Below are 19,678 nucleotides of genomic sequence, written 5' to 3'. Positions count from 1 at the left end.
TATAAATGTGATTTTTGTCCAGTGGAGGGCAGCAGAAGCAAACAGTTCCACATGTCATCCAGGAACAGCTGGTGCATGTTTGCTCTGCGGCTGCTCACTTGTCCTGCTATCATGATCGTTAGGAACATATTTCTATGTGTTACTGATAAGGGCCGGCACAATAATGACTGGCTTTGCTCTGTAACAGCCTCATGGAGCTGCTTTACCTATCTGTAAATGTAGTGGAAGGCTGTTATCGCTGAACAAACGGGACTGTAACCTGAGCCCTCCTCATATTCCCGGCAGCTGTACAAGCCCAGCTCGATGATGGCTAAAGTAAACAGGGTTGGAGTCAGGTATCACGCTCCTGTTGGAACAAAGGAGAGGGTTTGTTAGGGGGAAGATAAAGGTCGGTTAACCTTTATTTGCTGTGGCAAATCGGTTGCATTTTAAAGTATGAATACATTTGATGAAAGGTGGATTAAAAAGGAAAAAGCGTGGGCGGAGTCACTGTAACTGCCTTTACAGGAAATCATACTCTCATTTTTTACGTTAAAGCCCATACGCCCACTCACATCTTGAAGTCATTATCAGCGTCTGGATTTTTTCCACCAGTGGGAGAAAAAATTTCTGTACTCATGAACATCCTCTAAAAGGAGTTAAAGTGTCGGTTCAAATAATTTAAAGGTAAATACAAGTAACTGGTAGACTGGGGGAAAATAAATACTACAATGGAAACAAATGAAAAGCTGTTAAATTGAGTAGAAGCTAAAAGAAGTCAGATTGAATCTCACCGAATCTTAAATATAGCATCCGTGTAACCAGCGCATGCAATTTTTCCTCAGTCAGTACAGCTTTAAAAATTCTTATGACAATTCCAGTCTGTGATTCTCCTTTTAAAGCCATTTAAGATATTTCCCAAGCGCTGTTAAACAGCAAGCATAGTTTTAACACAGCTTTTTCTAAATATCCTGGTTTTATTTTGGATACTTGCGTTATTGTAGAAACAAAACTACAACAAACAGCTGTGTGTTGTCATTTTCAACAGTCCCACACACGTCTCTTCAGCAATTCCATTCTTTCTTGGCGAATCTCTCAAGGTCCCCACAAATTTGCAGTGTGATTCTAATCAGGGCTTTGTGCAAGCCAGTCAGTAATACTCCCATTGGTTTTCTGGAGGTACTTCTACAGGAGTGACATATTTTGTGGCTCTTTGTGTTGTTGGAATACAAACCCAGACCCAGATTTGTGCTGAGTGCTTGCATTTCTTTCTTTTTTTTTATTTTCACGTGTCCTTCTTTCTTCATGTTTCCCACAGCATAATGCTCCCACCACTGTGTTTCACTGTGGGGACAGTGTTCTTTGGATCGTACACCTCTCCCTAAGAAGGATCTCTGTGGCCAAAGAGCTCTAGTTTCATCTCATCTGACCAAAGGACCTGTTTCCAAAGAGAACCAGACAGTATAGAACAGTATGCTAAGGATGACCTTTCTCCTGGTTGTCAATAACATACTTCAATCTGGCTTCAGTCAAGTGAAGATTTTCTTGATCTTGCAGTCAATTCTTGTGCAAGGTTTTAGTGACTGCCTTCTTTGAGAGGACAATTCATGACTTGGCTAAGTCATTCACTAATGTCTCGGCAGTTGTTCTTGGGTCTTTAGACACATTTCACACTAGTTTTCTTTCCAGAGTCTTTGAAATGTTTCACCTCCTACTTATACCAGGCTCGTTCTATAACCATGTGTGACTCGCCTTGAATTTCTAAAAAATAGTTCTCACTGCAGTTCTTACACTTGGAAATGCTTTGACTACTTTGTATAGCCATCTCCGACTGTGTTAGTGTTAGAGTCAAATTGTTAAATGTTGCCATTATTGTACTTACATTTGTAAGTCTTAGTTCAAACTATGTGATCAAAGACATTCCTTTGTTTCTGACTCCCTCCCCACCTGTTGAATGATGAGGGGAGCTATAGTGTAACTGTAGGCACGTCCTATGTGAGGGTTCTGCTTTCTTATTTAGTGAGGATGTTTTACTTCCTGCCCTTTATGGCCTCACCTGTGTTTGTGTATGGTGAGACCGATAGAGGGGTTAAGCCATATACAGGGTGGGGGAGATTACCCTTTGGTGAGCAGGAGGTCACACAAACGCACCCCCAAACACAAACACACACACTCACGTGCACATGCATACACACACCTAGTGCCTGACACCATAGGGGAGTTTTACAATGGGTGTTTGTGGAAACTGTGTGTCACAGAAATAAAAGGCTGCAGTGGAAGCTGGTTCTTCGAAGTGGTCTGACACCAAGGGCAGAAGGGCTGCTCTGAGATCCTTCCCTTGCTAGCATGTGAAAACCGGTTGAGCTGCTCTGTCTTGCTTTGTTAACAGAAATAAGTCTAAACCAGCGGGGCCTGTGGAAGTGCAGGCCCCGCTCAAGTCTAAACTTGTTGTTTTGGCACAATGCTTTCTCAAATGACACTCAGACCCTTGAGGTTTTTATACCGTGTGTACATTGGAAAATAAAACCCATTGCTGGTTTGTGTTATGGTTTCTAGGGGGGTGGGGGAGCTAATAATATCGACTCAGATAATTTTGTTTTTTTAATGGAATAATTTTGTAGTTGTGTATTAACAGAAACAGTTTTCTTTAAAATGCATAAATTAATTAAAAGTAGAATGTTTGACAAAAATTTAAAATTTCACTTGGAGGGGGGGGGATAACCAGTCATAAGAAAATCTCATACAAAACGTGCCCAGAACACCTGTAAAATAATGTATTCAACAGTTAAGCTGCAAACTCACTTATTCCACAGTTGTGTTCCCAAGGTTTCTATGGCAAGGCTCTGAAACTGGTCTGATAAAACTCATCCAATTAAACAACACAAACATTTTTCTCATGACATACTTTAACTTTATTTATAAAGAAATTTGGTATACAGTCTTAAGCATTGGCTACAGAGAAAACACAGAGCGCAACAGAACACCAGTGATACCTACACAAGTTTGAATACAGGGCGAATTGGAGCCTGACTGAACTGCTCCTCATAATGCCTCAACTGTTTCTACTTTACTGCTGATTTCGTGAGAAGCTTTGCACTCCTCTAAACAGTCTATGACATCCTGTTTAAGATTGCAAAACTGATGATCAACAGACTCGTCTTCCACTGTTTTTCAGCATGGACAAAACACATGTCACCATCAGTGAGGAATTTTAATGTTCGTAAACATTTTAGCCTTTTAATACTTTCACAAAACTCAAAGTCAAACTTTAATCTCACAACCTAAATACAGTTTTGATAATCATTTGCCATTTAATCATGAAACAAACTTTGTATGGCATGAATTCTGCTTGTGTAATGAGAACACAATCAACTCTCATTCATAAGGCATCAAAATTGAGAAACAAAACCCCATACATGTCAAAAATGTGATGATAGATGCGTGATAACATACAAAAGCAAATCATAAGCAAAATAGCTGATTAGTAAATATAAATCTTTGGCAATAGATGCTAGTCTTCACACTGCTGAAGAGTAATGGGTTGCAGTGATTTGGATGTATTCAGCAAGATCATAACAATAAATTGCCAATCCCTGTTGATAATAATTTGATTAACTCTGTAAGACCCAACCCATCAAAAAATAACCAGAAAAAATTCTATTTTTTTTGGAACTGAGATGTTTAATAACCCTTATAACCAAATCCACATTTTCTGTGCTATATCATGTTGTTTATGAGATATTTTCTTTGTATCACATTTGATACATTGGGCGTTTTTGACAATTTTTTTTGTTAACAACAATGTTAAATTTAGACTCTTTTAAAAAAAGAGTTTTGTCCATAGCATTTTAAAATTATGGAAGGTATTGATTATGTTGATGAGAAAGAGGGCAAATATGATACAAATGCCATTATAGGGTTAACGTCAAAGATTTTTCAGCACATTAGGGGCCACAAATTTAAAAAGTTTCCAATAAAACGTCACCCTGAAAGCCAATAATGTTCCTGATATGATCACATAACCTGTTTCTGAGCATGGAGAGGCAATATAGAAAAGATGTTAAATCAGTATTTGCGAACGGTATTTATCACAACTGCCACATAAACAATTGAGAGGATCAGGACAGCAATACCGAGTCCCAAAGCCACATGGTTCAGTGTCCTGGCTGTCCTGCTGCTCCGCTCCGCTGACATCCGATCGCCAACGTGGTTGGCTTCCCGAGTCTGAAAGTGATAAGGAAGAAAAACAAAGCAATTTGGTTGTTGTTGCTGCTCTTGGTTGTTGGACCTCCACTATACAGGATGATACTTGTTTAGAGCTTAAAAACCCAGAAAGCATATACTCTGATCTTCTGAAAATGGAAACGTGTGGAAGATGTAATGTTTTCCAGCAGTTTGAACATTGAGACATTCTACAACCGTCAACATTCATAATGTAAAGAAAATGATTAAATTACATAATAAAAAGAATGAGAAGTAGCATAGCCACGCAAGCCAGGACATTTTACATTATCTCAGTAAGAATTCCAAACCAAGTTTTCCTGCTTGATTATCAGAATCAGAATACTTTATTAATCCCGAAGGATATTATAGGTTACAGCAGGCAGCACACTAATGGCGCATGCGCACTTACAAAGGAACCTTCTGACTAAACTTACACAAACAACACATTGGGAAGACATGTCAGAGAGGTAGGCTGATAGGAAAAAACAACAAAAATACATAATATGAGGTGAGAGGAGGAGAAAAAAAAAACTCCACTCAGACTGAGCTCCTAGTGGGAGAACAGTTTGAAAAAAAACCCACCCCAGCACAAAAAGCACATAACTATCAATACACCATAGAAACACAAGACAAGCAACAGGGGCAGGTAAAGGGTACGAGAGAGCCGGTGTAGACAGCGCATCCGGTCCTGCAGCATGTCTGCGCTTGTCCAGTCAACCGCCATCTTCCCCGGGAGGGGACAAGCATCGAAGGCGTTTGGAAAGGGAGGGGGGATGAGTGTGTATCAGTGTATGTGTGTGTGTGTGTGTGTCCAGAGTTCAGCTGAGACAGTGTCCTTCGCCCTGCCAGGCTAAGTAAACAGTCTTCCAGCCAACCCAGGTGGCCAGGTTAATGACAATTCATTAACCTGTTAATGCTATAATCAGTAACAAAGATTTTATTTCCCATGTTATGATGGGTCAGAGCTTTTCACACAATATGAGACCGGGGGTTTTAACGTCATGGTTTTTCTCTGTACATTGCTGTAGAGTTCTGGTTCAGGTTTTCATTTCCCTATTTGGAGTTTTTGGTTACATTTTGGCTTTAGTATCCTGGTAAGAACTGGTTGTGTCTAGGCCTGCCACGATTAGTCGACTAGTCACGATTACGTCGACTATCAAAATCGTCGACGACTGATTTAATAGTCGACGCGTCGTTTGAAGCTTTGTTAGATCCCCAAAGACGCAGGAATAAGTAGTAGGATTTAAGAGTGTAATAACGGACTGAAACAGAAGATGGCAGCACTGAATGTACAAGGATGCCAGCTGCCGTTAAACCTCGAAGAAGAAGAAGCTGTGTCCCAGAATTCATAGCGCAGCCCAGCTCAGTTTCCAACAATGGCGGCAGCTACTTAGTTTTAATATTACTCTTATTATTCTTTCTGGGTCACAAAATAAACGTTTAACATATTTTCAGGCGAGAATGTAGCTGTGTAAACCTCAAATATCTGCTCAGTTTATCAAGACACCACATATTTTCAAAAGCGCTCTGACGTTTTCGGAGACGTCTGTTACCCACTAGCTCGATAGTTAGCCGGGGGCAAGGCTCACTAGAGCCCGTGAGAACACCGGACACCCGGCAAATCGTTTTCAAACCCACTGCCGTCTTTCGCTACTCAGGTTAAACACATATAAGTCACTTAGATAACTTAAAAATGTTATTGTTTAGCTTTTTTTTTAGTATTTTATTTGTTCCTGAGTAAATCGGTTTGGCTGATATTAAAGTTATAGTTTTTACACAGCTGATTATCAGAAATGTGAGATGCTCGAGAATATACTCCGGTGTCCTGTTATATTTTAGATAGCAAGGAGTTTATTAAACTTCACCGAAACATTCTGCAAATTTCATTAAAATTTAATAAACTATCATCTTGTCTTTATTTTTAGTGAGCACATACCTTAAACACTTAAAGCTGTAAGCTAATGATAGTTATATAAGAGCAGATGCATGCTGGTGGATGCATAATCTGATTAGTCGACTAATCGCAAAAATAATCGGTGACTAGTCGACTATCAAAATAATCGTTTGTGGCAGCCCTAGTTGTGTCCCTCCGTGTTCCCTAATTTGGATTTGTGTTAGTGCGTGTGCCCCTGCCTCTATCATCATGTTTACTGTGGGGATTTCTATTGCTGTGTGGCATTGCTTGCTTGGTTCCTGTTTTACTTTCACAGTCAATTGTCTCTTCTAACCGTAGTGATGTTTTCCCATATCTCATTTCCCATTGGTTTCCTGTGAGTCCCACCTTCCTCTTCCTCCTTTCAAATTGCCCGTTGCTCCCCCTAATGTGCCTCAGATTTACCTTGCCTAAAGAAATTATGTCTCATATGTACGTTTCTAGTTACATCCTTTGCTGGATTTTTGGGTTCTCCAGTTTAGTACAAACCCTTTTGTCAATATATTGTTGGCATCCTAAGATTCTGCACTTTGCATTACTCTGTAGTGGACATGCATCAAGTTCATTTTTTCTCATCAGCCATCTCATCTCATCCTGCATCCTGTTCCCTCTTAATGAAGATTATTTTTCACTTTGGAAAATTTGAAAACGCAGTATTGAGGAACTGATGCATGCATTTTCAGAAACACAAAAGCTTAGCAGTAACTCTTCACAAACACAATCATGGCACAGAACACTCTAAATTACTGTACCAACTGTTATGTTGTTAGAGGTGTGGCAAGAACGTTTAACTTACGAAAAACAAGCTGACTATTGAGACTGTGGAACAAATGGCCGATGACGGTGATTTGCACACACTGAGCAGGAACTCTATGTGATGATTACTACTTATGGGTAAACTGCAATTTGTGAGCAATTGCTGTTTAAGAGCCACACTGCAGAATATTTACTGAGGCAATATGAAGCACTCCCATCGTTTTATCTCTTAAATAGAAGTTTACCTAGAGTTGTAATCCAATATTTACTCCATTAAAAAAAAACAAAAAAAAAAACCTTTTAGGCCACATGAAAACTTAAACTGACATGTTGGGACAACATGTGGGAAACCACAGGACTTTTAATAAAATAGGAAATAACAGACCAACTGTTGTTAGCATACTTTATTCAGTACTTGGACTGGACCACACCTATCCTCTATCTTTATTTTGAGCTCCCACTAAAAAATGCTGAGGAGACATCTGCTTAATGTTTGTCTAATCCATTAGTTAAAAAAGTACCTTGAAGCCTTGAAGACTAATAGGGGCCACAATATACAAAAACAACATCACATTGCATTCAGTGACTCTTACAACTAGCAATCGAGCACAACCTCATCAAGTGAGGTTGTACACAAGAAAGCAAAAGGCTGTTTTCCTACAAACATTTAAGAACCACAGAGTCATCTCTGCTGGCAATTAGGGGGGAAAGTGCATGTTTAAGGCACTTCTGCTTTATTGTTTACATTTAGGGGATGCAAGAAGATTGATTTAAAAAAAAAATCACTGATCTAACAATTCCTACAAAAGCCAAGGAATAAAACATTAAAATATATTCTTATGGTGATATTACAGCTGAATTATTTGTAGGAAGGAGCTTGGCTAACCTACACTTAAACAGGATTAGACAGTCCATTCAACAGAACAGCAGGCCCGAGGGAAACAAACTAATCTGATAAAAACACAGCCCAAACTGGTTTGTAGAAAGAGCAGCCTTATACAGACTAATGCACTAGTGTCCCAAAATCGAGAAAGTGCTCTTTGAAAGCACGGCTCCCCTTTCCTTCTGACTAGCTTGCCTTGTTGTAGGTTAGACGGTATAATCTGTGTGCTGTCTCAATGGAGGGTTATCAGTGTGTCTGCCCGTGCTGCTTCTTCGTCTTCTTTCTGCATGGGATTTGGTAACATTGCAGCAAGCACAGCTGAACGCAGCTGATAAAAAAGTCTGCATAGTTTTTCCACAATGAAATGAAAGCAAAGTGACGGGCAAAGAGTAGTTTAGCTAGCTTATTCAGTGAGTTAACATTGTTCAGATGTTCTTGTTCTGTCTCTGTCTTTTCAACCTACAGTTTACCAACAGTTTAGAGATTTCCTGGAACATGTACAACATCCTCAACACATCTTAACCACGCAAAATGTCACTCACCTCTGTGAGCCATCCGAACCCTGTCTTGTGGTAAGGCTAACAGCAGGGGGGTTGAGTGGCATTTTTCTCTTTAACAGTTTTATGTATTTGTGGTTGAAACTCAGAAGCATATTTCTATGTTAAACATGTACCAACACGTACATACTTGTGATATATATGGAGTCATGGGAAAAAACGTTTTCACAGCCTTTTGGCCAAAGGTCAGACTGTTCAATACTAAAAGAAATTAAAAACTAATAATACAATAATAATAATAATAATAATAATAATAATAATAATAATAATAATAATAATAATAATAAAAAAATCAAGAGCCAATGACAGTACAATTAGAAGAAGCACAGCTTCTATGGAAGGGTTGCCAAAGAGTCTTTCCTCTCTAAAAATAAGATAGCAAAAAAGCTTAGGTTTGGAATTTTCACTAGACTCCTGGAAAAATGTCTTTTGGATGGACAAGCACAAAGTAGAGATGGTTGTTATGGTCATAATGCACAGTGCCATGTTTGGGGAAAACCAAACGTGGCATATCAACACAAACAGCTCATACCAACTGTCAAGCACAGAGGTGTGGAGTGATGATTTGGGCTTGTTTTGCAGCCATAGCAATTGGGCATAGATCTAAAGTGAAGCTCTAATTTGGTGCTGTGATCTCAAGCACAGCAAGTGAGTCATACTGAAGTGAGTAGGCAAAAGATGTGCAAGACTTAAAGTCTATACTAAACGTGGTTCTACAAGCTATTGAAATCTGGGGTGTACTTAGTTTTTGACAGAACTGCACAGAGTCATGAATTTTTTTTTAAAATTTCAAAAGTGTACTACACTGAATCTCTTTAACCCTTGTTTTCTTTTTTAAATGTAACCAGGGCTGCTGCTCCTGCTGTTTATGTGCACTAAGTAGGCATCCTCTCGAGATCACAGCCTGTCTAGGTCTTTAAAACCCTTATCTGGGATGTATTATAATGTGCAGAATTTCTGCAATGAGATCTACCAGGAGACACAAGCCTGTGCCCAATGTTTTGCCATCTCAATGGGTAAGACACAGACACACAAACATGTGGCAAGCCAGGCACTAAAGTCATTTACAGCTCGGATGTTGCTGAATAATTGTTGTGCAAGAAGATTTCACAATCCATAAAATGAAAGTATCTAATTGGCAGTCATAAAAGCTGGTTGATTTTTTCCTAAATGCTAAGGAAAAGTACTACAGTGTTAAATGAGATACGCTTGCTAAGCTTTTGAGGTGAAATGTAGATATTGCTGTCACAAAACTCAAAGCAATGTACCATCTAACAAGAACTGAGATTATCATCTAACGAGTTCCTGCATGTTCCACTTCATGCCACAACTGATATGGCTTTATCTTTAAAATATTTAAACCAAACTATGAACATAAAACTGCTGGTAAACTTGACTTGTTTTGAAGCTGGGTGAAACACTTTGTAAAAGTTCAGAAAAGTGCTGTACAAACCCCAGAGGTGGGAGCTAAAGTACAAATAATTTTTTAATTAAGTAGAATTTTCAGGCATCTGTACTTTACTTTCACATTTACTTTTCTCACAACTTTTTACTTTTACTTTCACATTTAGCTGAAAGGACTTTGTAGTCCTCACATTTTGAAAAAGGCATGTTACGTCAAGTTTAACACATTCCAGATATCAAACAGACTAGAGCCTTAATTGAGGGAACAATAAAAACAACACACACAAAAGCCAGTCCTATTGGAGTATTTACTACAGCTTCTCCCTGTGACACCTGGACTATTTTCACTTGTAATATCTTGTTTATACTGTACATAGTAATGTTCAACTTTGGAATATTTACATTAAAATTTATTATATAGGGTTTAAATTTTCTATATTTCACATTTATTTTGAATTGAGCAACAAAACAATTCCCCCTTCTAATAAATAAGGTATTGTAATTCTAATCAGTCATGCTTACTGACACTAAGGGATGAAAGAGGCAAAAATATGTAATTAATGCATTGTGTATAACAGTATAGTCAGGGCTTAAACTGGGCTGAAATGAGCTGGAACAGCATTTTTGGTGCAGATGTCCATAGGCTGTTGTTGCAGTAATAGAGCATTTGGCTAGCTCCATAGAAGAGGAGCGACCGTAAATCTTTTTAAATCTGAAATTAACAACATTTCTAACAGCTCGACAAATATCAAACATACAAACTGTCTCACAGCTAAAGGACTGCTAGCTAAAGGTCCAGCTGCTGTATTAGCTAAACTTAACTTAGCTAATTAGCTGTAAGCTACGTTCACTCAGTGATAGAGAAAGATGTAAGAAAGACAGGAGAGGAGACCAAAAGAGAGGCTAGATTTAAATGTAAGGACTACTCAGTGGATTTAATCAAATCCAGCTCAGTGGAAATTTAAAGCCTATTAACCAACTGGTTAACAAAACAAAATGAAAACCAAAATCTACTGTAGCTCACATCAGACATTACTGTGACTTATATCTAAGTGATTCTTTTTCCCACACTGGGGTTTTTCATGATCTGCCAAATCACAAATCTGTCAAGGCTAGTGCTGTCTGCGGGCAGGATGTGGACCTAAATGTACTCAGAAACAGGAAGCTAACAGTTGCGTGATTTGCTAGAACACTCTTTGTAAGAAGTAAACTTTACAAAAACAAAACAAGAACCTCAAACATGGACTAACTAGACTCAGGAATCTAAAACTAGGAAGCATAGACTAGGAGAGTGGAACTGGGAACCAGAACTTCACCAGAACACAGAGGGATGAGACACAACACGGAGAAGGTGTGGATGACGTTAAAGATGCGACACAGACAGAGAATCGCAAGGCTTAAATACACAGACTGACAACGAGAGGATAGGGAACAGGTGATAACACAGCAGGAATAAATCAGAGCTAACAAGACACAGGAAGCAACGCAGACCAAACGCAAGACACGAAAACTTAACACAAAGACATCAGACACAGCAACAGGGAGGGAACACAGATGTGGGACCAGGACAGGCACAGAGACACACAACAGGAGCTAAAAATACAAAACAGAAACCAAACCAAACAACGAAATCTTAAGAATTAATCTAAAACATAAGATAACAGTATTCAAAACCACTGAGTCAACTCAGGACCATGACAAAATCTCAAATTGAACTTTTAAAAACCTAATTGTTTTTTTCTTCATTACATTTGCAATTTAACTTGAAATAAAGATTGTATTTACCTGCATTATCATAATTATTTTATTATTATAACTAAGTGGCAGGCGAAGGTTCAGATAACACTGCACAAAAATAGGTGCTACACAAATACCTGTGCGTCTACTTAAGTGACAATTGTATGTGCTTTTCGCACTGCTCTGTTGCCCTGCTTTTAGATTTGTTAGCGATGACTTTAAATAAATAAACTTTTTACAGTCAAATATGCCAAAAGTTTTGGACATCAGAAAGGAAAGGGTTAAAACCGGACTCAGTACACTCAGTGATGAATTCTTACCTCACTGCACACCTCTAATCAATGTCTTGCTAACCAGTTATCATGGTGAAAACAAAATAATCACTCATTAGATCTTTTTCACATCTTTCTACAATTCTCCTGTCATCAACTGTTATTTCATTTAACCGAGTGATAATCACTGGCAGCAGGTGAGCGTAGAAAAGACGCCATTCACATCTGTCAAATAACATTTTCAAGTAAGTTTTAGTTTAATGTAATGTTCAGACAGACAAGCGGTTATTTCTCTTTAGAAAAAATATATAATATAAAAAACAAAACAACCAAACAAAAAAAACAGCTTCTTGTTGCTATCAGGTAGTTGGTCACACTGATCTGAGTAAAGTCCTGTTGGAACAAATATTTACTTAGGCTTTATCGGTTTTGGTGACTACAGACAGTTTTACATGAAGATCCTTTTACAGAATCAAATCTAATTTTCTTTAGTGTTGATCAAACATTTTACACTTTAATATTTAAATTTAGCTCAATCAGATGCTACAGAGTACCTGACATTACAGCCAATGACCAGTGTTTGCCTTTATGTTGCTCTCTGTAGCTCCGTGGTTAAACACAAAACTGTCTCCACTTTGACTTCAATACATAACATGACAGTTCAGTAACAAGAAATGCCATGTTAGACCAAAATAAATTTGTATCACATTTTAATGTGACACAAACTAAAATGCCACATTTTAAGGTCAGCAAGAGAAAATAACCTTAAATTCCAGTTAAAATACATCGCCCCTCTGCAGAAGAATTAGCTCATCTGAATGGTCACTCATTGTAAATAAGGGCTTCTGAAGAAAATGCTGGCATTTGGGGAAACAAAGAGCTGTTTGGTGATGCCTTCACAAAAGCAGGGAATGCCCTTGAGCTGAGGTAACTGACTGCTCGAGCCTGATTGCGACAAAAGTGGGGATTTTTGGAAAGCCCGGGGGCATGTAGAGCTACTGAAAGCTCCACAGTGCTTTTGTCATAAAGCAATTAATTCAGAAAAGCTCACAGAAAAGGAAGAAAAACCCGGAACTTTTCCATTAGAAAGAATGGAAACACAACGAATCACCCGTTACTTCAAATTGTTCATAACAACAAGCCACAAGCTGTTAAGACCCCGTTGCAACTGGCGTTGTTGCTTTCACAAACAGCAGCGTGCACCGAAACCGTTGGTCTTAATTCCGCTGGTTGTGCAAATTTCAGTGTCTGTCACCTCACACATGTGGTGTGGCAGGTGGTGTACCATGTCTTCAGGCATATGCTGCTGTAAAAGCCATAAAATTGGTTTTACTGCTGTTTCAATGATTTGTCAGTACTGAAGCTAAGAGATTCACAGATTACACAGAGGAAGATTAAAAACAAAAATAAATCAGTGGGCATTCTCCATATTGCCAAAATGATGAGATCCTCATGACCGCGTGATCACCAACAATCTGAAATTCCTCAGCTTGACAAAAGAGCCAGTGTCTATGAGAATAACTGCATTATTATGTCTAATGTAGACCAAAATGACCAGCCCCAACACAGAGATACTGTTTCTACAAGAGTCAGACACCACACAAGGTGTTAGACCCAGCGGCTGTGATATAGTAATGGAAAGAGGTGGGGCTGCTATAATGCCAACTTTGTGTAGGCACAGACAAAACAAGGGCCAGGATGCATGAACCTGCAGGAGAGACGAGGAAGACAGAGAGGGAGACATCGAGGAGTTCATGTTCTTCCAGCACGAACTGAAAGTGTGTTTATGCATGACTCGGGAGAGCAACAAATCATCAACCTTACATAAGTGCCCTTTACATAAACAGGACACTGTTTGATTTTGCTATGGCTTTGTTTTTTTAAAACAGCCTTTACCTCAATCTCTCAAATAAACTACTACATAAACTTTCAGCAGAAGTAATGTAAAAAATTAGATCATTAAAATACCCCTTTTTCAAAAATTCACAAACATAATGGCGCAATTATCCATCAAACATCCTGCTGAATTCAACACAGATTTTATGTTGTTAGTTTTCATCTACAATCCCCTTCCAAAATAAATAGAAATTAAAATGTGCTCCTTATAGCATGTTATTCATTCCCGACTCTTGCTGCAGTATCTACACTACGCCACCGAGTCCTGTCCATGTATTCACGGTGACAATAAAAGCGACCGTTGAAAGCTTACAGAAGCTAACAGAACATCAACAACTAGGTGCAGCTTTAGCTTATTATTTACTGTGTTTACTGTATATGCTGTACAACATATATAATGGAGACATAAATGTCAGTCTGCCCCAGGGCAGCTGTGGCTACAACTGTAGCTTGCCTTCACCAGTGTGTGAATGTGAGAGTGAATGAATAGTGGTATTGTAAAGCGCTTTGAGGGGTCCTGAAAAGCGCTATATAAATGCAACCCATTATTATTATTATTAAATGCTAAAAGAATTACCTAAATAAGCCTTGAGTGATTAATTTTAAATCTTCTGCCTTAAAGCATAAACTTAGTGAATAGAGTTTGTTGATCTTATCGTGCCTTTGTCGTATCCCAGCATTTGATGCTAATTTTTTTTATATGTAATCCGCACTGGTCAATATAGATGCCTTTTTAAAAATTGTATTTATTTATTTTTAAACAATAATCCTACAATGTTATGTAATGGTAAAAAAAATGTTTTCGTTTTATTCTAATTAGGTTCACAACAGCAACTGTGGGACACTGTGGACAACCACAATGTAAATACTGAAAGATACATGTGTAACATTTTAAAAATAACAGCTCGGCAGCATCTGCTGCTTTGGAAGGTATGTGTCGCGAGTTATAATTAGCACAGCATGACATGTATGGTCTCAACCATAACTTTAACAAAACCTAGCACAGGAAATTTAGAAAAGCTTATAAGCTTAATGACTCTGTTTTTTCATCTGTCATTTTCTTTGTCTCAAGAAAGGCTCAAAAAAACAGAAAATGCAGGGCAATATGCACGCTTTGTGTTTCTGTAGGCTTCTGAATACTGATGAAAAAATAAACATAATATAAAACAATGTGCACAGTCACATAGAAGTGCATTGCAAGTCACTATGGCAAAAACATTTACATTAAAGCTTCAGAAGTCACCTTTATTTAAAAGTGATACTCTCCAGGAGTCTCTGCGAATGCACTAAAATGTAAGGTTATTTTTGGCCTTTAACTACAAACATGGAGGAAGCAAGGGTGTCTTTTCCATCCTGTAAGAATCAACTACCACAACTTCCAGAGACAACGTGCATGCAGTAGCACTCTAATGAGACCGTGTAAAAAAAGGCATTAAAGAGGGCTGTTCTGCTCATTTTCACCTCCATATTTGTATTCCTGGACTAATTGCTGTAACTTTGAACAGTTACTAAAACTAAGATTTGTTCTAGTACAGCTATAAAGCAATGGCTTTAAGCACATACTGCTTTATAGCCCTTCTTGACACTAATAATGACCATATTTTACCAAATAATCATCATATTGTTTTCAATACCACTTAAAACCAGGGACCGGGACCATAAACTCATCAGAAAAGGCTTTACTGAGACCATGGATAAAGGGAGCCGTAGACTGTTTTCCCCATATATTCCTGTATAACAATATTTGTTACCACAAACATAAGAATTGCCCCCTGCTGGCTGGTATAAAGAATGCAAGGCACTTCCACATTGGATTCACTTTGAGACCCCTTTTATTTGCAGCCTACGGAAATTCTTTTTCTGTCCCTTTAAAGCCCCTCAGTAAAGACCTACTTTCTTTTAATTGCTCTTAATTGCAAATGACAATTTTTCAAATCTACAGTTATGTGTTGGAGCCAGAATCTCGACTCTACCAGAACACAAAGAGCCCAACGTCAGCAGCAACAACGATTACAGCAGGACGTGCCTGTAAATATTGCATTCACTACCTGCTTATTGTGGTGGATTTAGTCCCTGAATAACTGGGATGGTTGTTGCTGATAATCTCTTTTACAGGACAACACCTCTTTGCTGCTCACTGTGTGCCTCAGAGAGGAAATGATGTGGGTCTATATTCAATTACGCCGGTAATTACAGCTGCCTTCTTTCAAATGCAAGTGAAACCCTTGCACTGCAGAGCGTTTCACCACCAGCGTGTTCTTACTGCTGAGTTTTCCCACAATGGTTATCTACTCTACTCTCTCTCTGTCTCTGTGAAAGTCACACCTGCTGACTCGAAAAGGCAGCCAGCTGTTTTATGATGGCCACACCCAATGCAGCCACTACTTACTCTTCTCCCTGCCCTCTGCAAAGACGTTCAGGTCAATCAAGTCCAAAACCAACCATTTAAAAAGCCATTCGTTACAGATGGAAGTAAAAAGCAATACCCATCCTCCCCTCCTCAAGACTGTGGGTACAATATTTTTTGTTTTGTTTTTAAACATCTCGCTCTCATCTCTCGTGCCACATTGGATTTGGCATGTTTGTTATGTATATACTACTTCACTGTGTTTTACTCTATCTTTACTTATTCTCCTAGTCTTTTTGATTTCCATGTGAATTCTTGTCACACAGTTATTGCACATCTTTGCATCTTTCACTTCTCCTTTTCTCTGCACAAATTTTTACACATTCTGGTAACCTAAGCATGTTCTCTAATCTGGTTCCCACGCAGTAACATGTGGGTGTTAGATGTTGTTCTGAACAGCATGGTTTACTTTAATACCTCAATGAACTTTATACTGAATGTTTTAAAACTATGGAGGGCTAAATGTGCTAAAATAAAATAACAAAACTGCATAAATAATAAAGGAATACATTCAATTTATCATTAATTAATTAACATTTCAATTTGTTTAATTAAACATATCTTTAATTATTCCACTTTTTAATCAATTACGTCATGGTTCCTGTCCTGAAGTGCACCATAAAATTCTTTTAAAATGTAAATTCTTGCTGTGGCTTTTCAACAGACCCCAACATCTAACAGCAAGTCAACACAGATTATCCAAGGTACTGAGTTGATGCAGTGTTACAGTCAACTGAATTGGTGCTGGTGTGGACTTGATGTAGCCAGGTCTCCCAAAATACATTATAAATGAAACCACAAGCATCAGTGGTGGAAGAAAGCCACCAGAACTATTAGTAATCTTTGAGTTTATTATTTTGATTATTAGTAGAATTATTATTTATTCCCAAATTTAATTACTTAATGACAAATTTAATTTATTATTTCATTTCATTTTAGAACTCTTGGAATTCTTTAGGTATCATCTCATCTCCTTAAACAAACAGCTTTATGATGTGTATTTATTGCAGTGCAACAGTCCATGAAGAATGAAAAACTTTCTTTTTTGAGACTCACCAAGATGGAGAAGATAAGGGCAGCAATTCCAAGTGGCAGGCAACAGCACAACATGGTGAAGATGGAGTAGCCCAAGTAGTCACTGACGGGGTTAGCTAGAGGACCCTGAGCCACATACACTGTGGGCTGGACCACGACAGTACCCTGCTGAGGTGCAGGGTACTGTCCACCCATGGGATGAGCTGGCTGTCCATATCCTGCCCCTGCAGGCTGTCCATATCCTACTCCTGCAGGCTGCCCATATCCTACTCCTGCAGGCTGCCCAGGATAACCCTGCAGGACACAGAGGTGAAATAAGACCAACTCATTTCCACTGCAAACGAAACAGGTGGTTGAAGTGGAAAAACGGGTTGGATAAGTGATTTATGGAAAAACGAGACTTATGTTGATAGAGGTTAAATATAGAAGGAGTACATTTTACCTCGTCTTTAGATCTCTCTCTCTCTCTCTCTCTCCATATTATATATATATATATATATTATATATATAATATATATAATATATATATATATATTATATATATTATATATAATATATATATATATATATATATATATATATGTATAATATGCAGCTAACCAACTCAGCAGGATGAATATCATAATAACACAACCGAACGAACCGATGGGAAAAGTCATGATTACATTGTTTAGCAGTCTATAGGTAAATAGAGAAAATATAACTAACGTTTTTATTGGATTAAATACCTCTCTCTCTCTCTTTTTTTAGATTGTCTTAAAAAATGTGTCTTTAAATGTGCTGGTTACCTGCAGTGGATATCCAGGGCCAGGGTTACTGTCGTCCTGGTAGGGTGGAGGGGGCGCTTGGCCCATGGAGGACTTCTCACTGGACCATCCCGCTGGTGGAGCGCATGGGTGTTTCCCCGAATCCATAATGCAACTTCTAGGTTTTCCCACAAAAAAGAAAGTCAGCCTTGTTTTTTTGGCGCGGGGTTCGCGTATAGCTTACTTCTCTAAAATATTTAATAATTTTTTTCTTTCTTTTTTTCTTACCAAACCCTTTTGAATTTTCCAGCTGAACACGGTGCGCTACACGTAGTAGTCGTATTCCAAACGTTTGACAATTAGTCAGCGTAGCCCCTCGTCGAGCATGTCATTGCATATCACACTTCCGCTTTCAAATTAAAAGAGCTGCGGAGCATATCCGCGGTTTTATTTTATCTTGTACCTGCTCATGCCGCGGTATTTTTGGTCTTGATCAATATTGGTCATAATGAGAAAACTGAAAATACAAAAGTAAAAAAAACAAAAACAAAAAAACAAACAAACACAGCTGGGTCTGTACTCGATTTCATAACTTGGATTTGATTATGGTTTTCAAAATTAAATGCCTTATAGTTAACATATAAATGTAATTTACACGCACCTAGGAAAAATGCATAGGACTATGTGCTTCAAAAGGTCCCCCTGCGATGCTCAGGTCCTGCTGTAATGTAATTTTAGCCCGTCGTTAGATGGTTGCCAGGCAAAGTGGGTGCGTCATGACATGTCATGGTAGGGATTATGGTTGGAGTTAAAGTGACGTGATGCTTTAAGATAAGTCTTGGGTTCATACATGTTTAAAATTTGTAATTTTTAGTCCGTTAGTTGGTGATTGTTAGGAAACGAGATGATGCCTGCCTTTCTATGTAGGCTCTGGAAACAGGTGAAGAGACAATATAGAATGAAAACAAGCTTATTTTTACCCTCAGCCTCCACAGACACATGTACAATTTAACCAAACCAATCTTATGAATATATGGGTCACACGAAACACATATCAACAATAAAACCCGGAAAATACCTATCTATAGCCACAAAAACACGTATAATTTCCACATCCAAAATGGTGTCTCCGTCTTGTTTCTTTACGGTCTTCAACGCAGTACGCTTTTATTTTGTGAATGCAAATACGCTTAATTTCCGGTCTCAATAGCTGGCTGGACATATGTAAATCAGGACCTATAGAGCCTATAGTATGGGTCGGCTCGGTGGGCATAATCAGGGATGACAGTCTCTCATAAAAACTGCGAGTTAACTGGAAAACAGCCCTTTATGTGAATAACTGAGAAATATTATGGTCATATGGTTTGAAGTTGTCATACAGTTAATTAAAACAACGACTCATGTCGAGTTCTTCTCTGTAGACTTACACACCATGTAGTTTTGTTACTCAAGTATTTAAGTCTGTATCTCACGGGTTTGGAGGGCACCGCATGATTGGAAGGCTCATTATGCGGTCTCACTACCTTAATCAGGCAGGGGGAAACAGATTGTCCACTAGATGGCGACAGAGCATTTCTAATAAAGAAGAAAGAACATGGCTATGAAGGCCACTCATTATACTTCTATTCATTTACTTTGAAAACCCCTTTAACGCTTACACAAGATGCTTTATGTGAGCTCCCTTTTTGATATAAAAACCAGCACAACTATTTTCAAACAATAAAAGTGAAAAGACAGCACTTTGTAACCAGGTTTTACGTCCCCTCAAGTCATCTTAAAAGACAGAAGCTACGGACGTTTCTGGATTGTTTTTGTGGATGCAGTGGCACCCTGTGTTCACTGAACATGG

General features: G+C 38.4%; 1 protein-coding gene across 5 annotated transcripts; it reads right to left on the bottom strand.

Annotated features, from left to right (window-relative positions):
- Positions 1-2,867: 2,867 nt before the first annotated feature.
- LOC146377375 (uncharacterized) lies at positions 2,868-18,995 on the bottom strand. Of its 5 annotated transcripts, none has more exons than XM_084942776.1 (6): positions 18,908-18,995; positions 18,491-18,550; positions 18,118-18,346; positions 17,872-18,007; positions 17,105-17,377; positions 2,868-4,203 (listed from the first exon to the last, which is right to left on the bottom strand). In XM_084942776.1, the coding sequence occupies exons 4-6, from the start codon at positions 17,995-17,997 to the stop codon at positions 4,045-4,047; spliced, it is 558 nt and encodes a 185-aa protein (XP_084798902.1). In that variant the 5' UTR covers positions 17,998-18,007; positions 18,118-18,346; positions 18,491-18,550; positions 18,908-18,995; the 3' UTR covers positions 2,868-4,044. The 5 variants fall into 5 exon arrangements, with proteins under 5 accessions (XP_084798902.1, XP_084798904.1, XP_084798906.1 ...); XM_084942778.1 differs by having other exon boundaries at positions 18,118-18,255; XM_084942780.1 differs by lacking the exon at positions 18,491-18,550 and having other exon boundaries at positions 18,118-18,255; positions 18,908-18,978.
- Between the last annotated feature and the right edge of the window lie 683 nt (positions 18,996-19,678).

Source organism: Perissodus microlepis, chromosome 11, assembly GCF_051167445.1.
Source record: "Perissodus microlepis isolate ML-2025 ecotype Zambia chromosome 11, ASM5116744v1, whole genome shotgun sequence".
NCBI lineage: Eukaryota > Metazoa > Chordata > Actinopteri > Cichliformes > Cichlidae > Perissodus > Perissodus microlepis.
Note: the sequence above shows the minus strand (reverse complement) of the source record. Positions and strands in the feature narration are given on the sequence as shown.

What these genes read in the sequence shown, in the direction of transcription:
- LOC146377375 (XM_084942776.1), bottom strand. Translation starts at nt 17,997, where the DNA reads ATGGATTCGGGGAAACACCCATGCGCTCCACCAGCGGGATGGTCCAGT. An exon ending in GCCCTGGATATCCACTGCAG is followed by an intron (nt 17,378 to 17,871) that starts GTAACCAGCACA and finishes TGTGTCCTGCAG; the next exon opens with GGTTATCCTGGGCAGCCTGC. An exon ending in CCCTTATCTTCTCCATCTTG is followed by an intron (nt 4,204 to 17,104) that starts GTGAGTCTCAAA and finishes TATCACTTTCAG; the next exon opens with ACTCGGGAAGCCAACCACGT.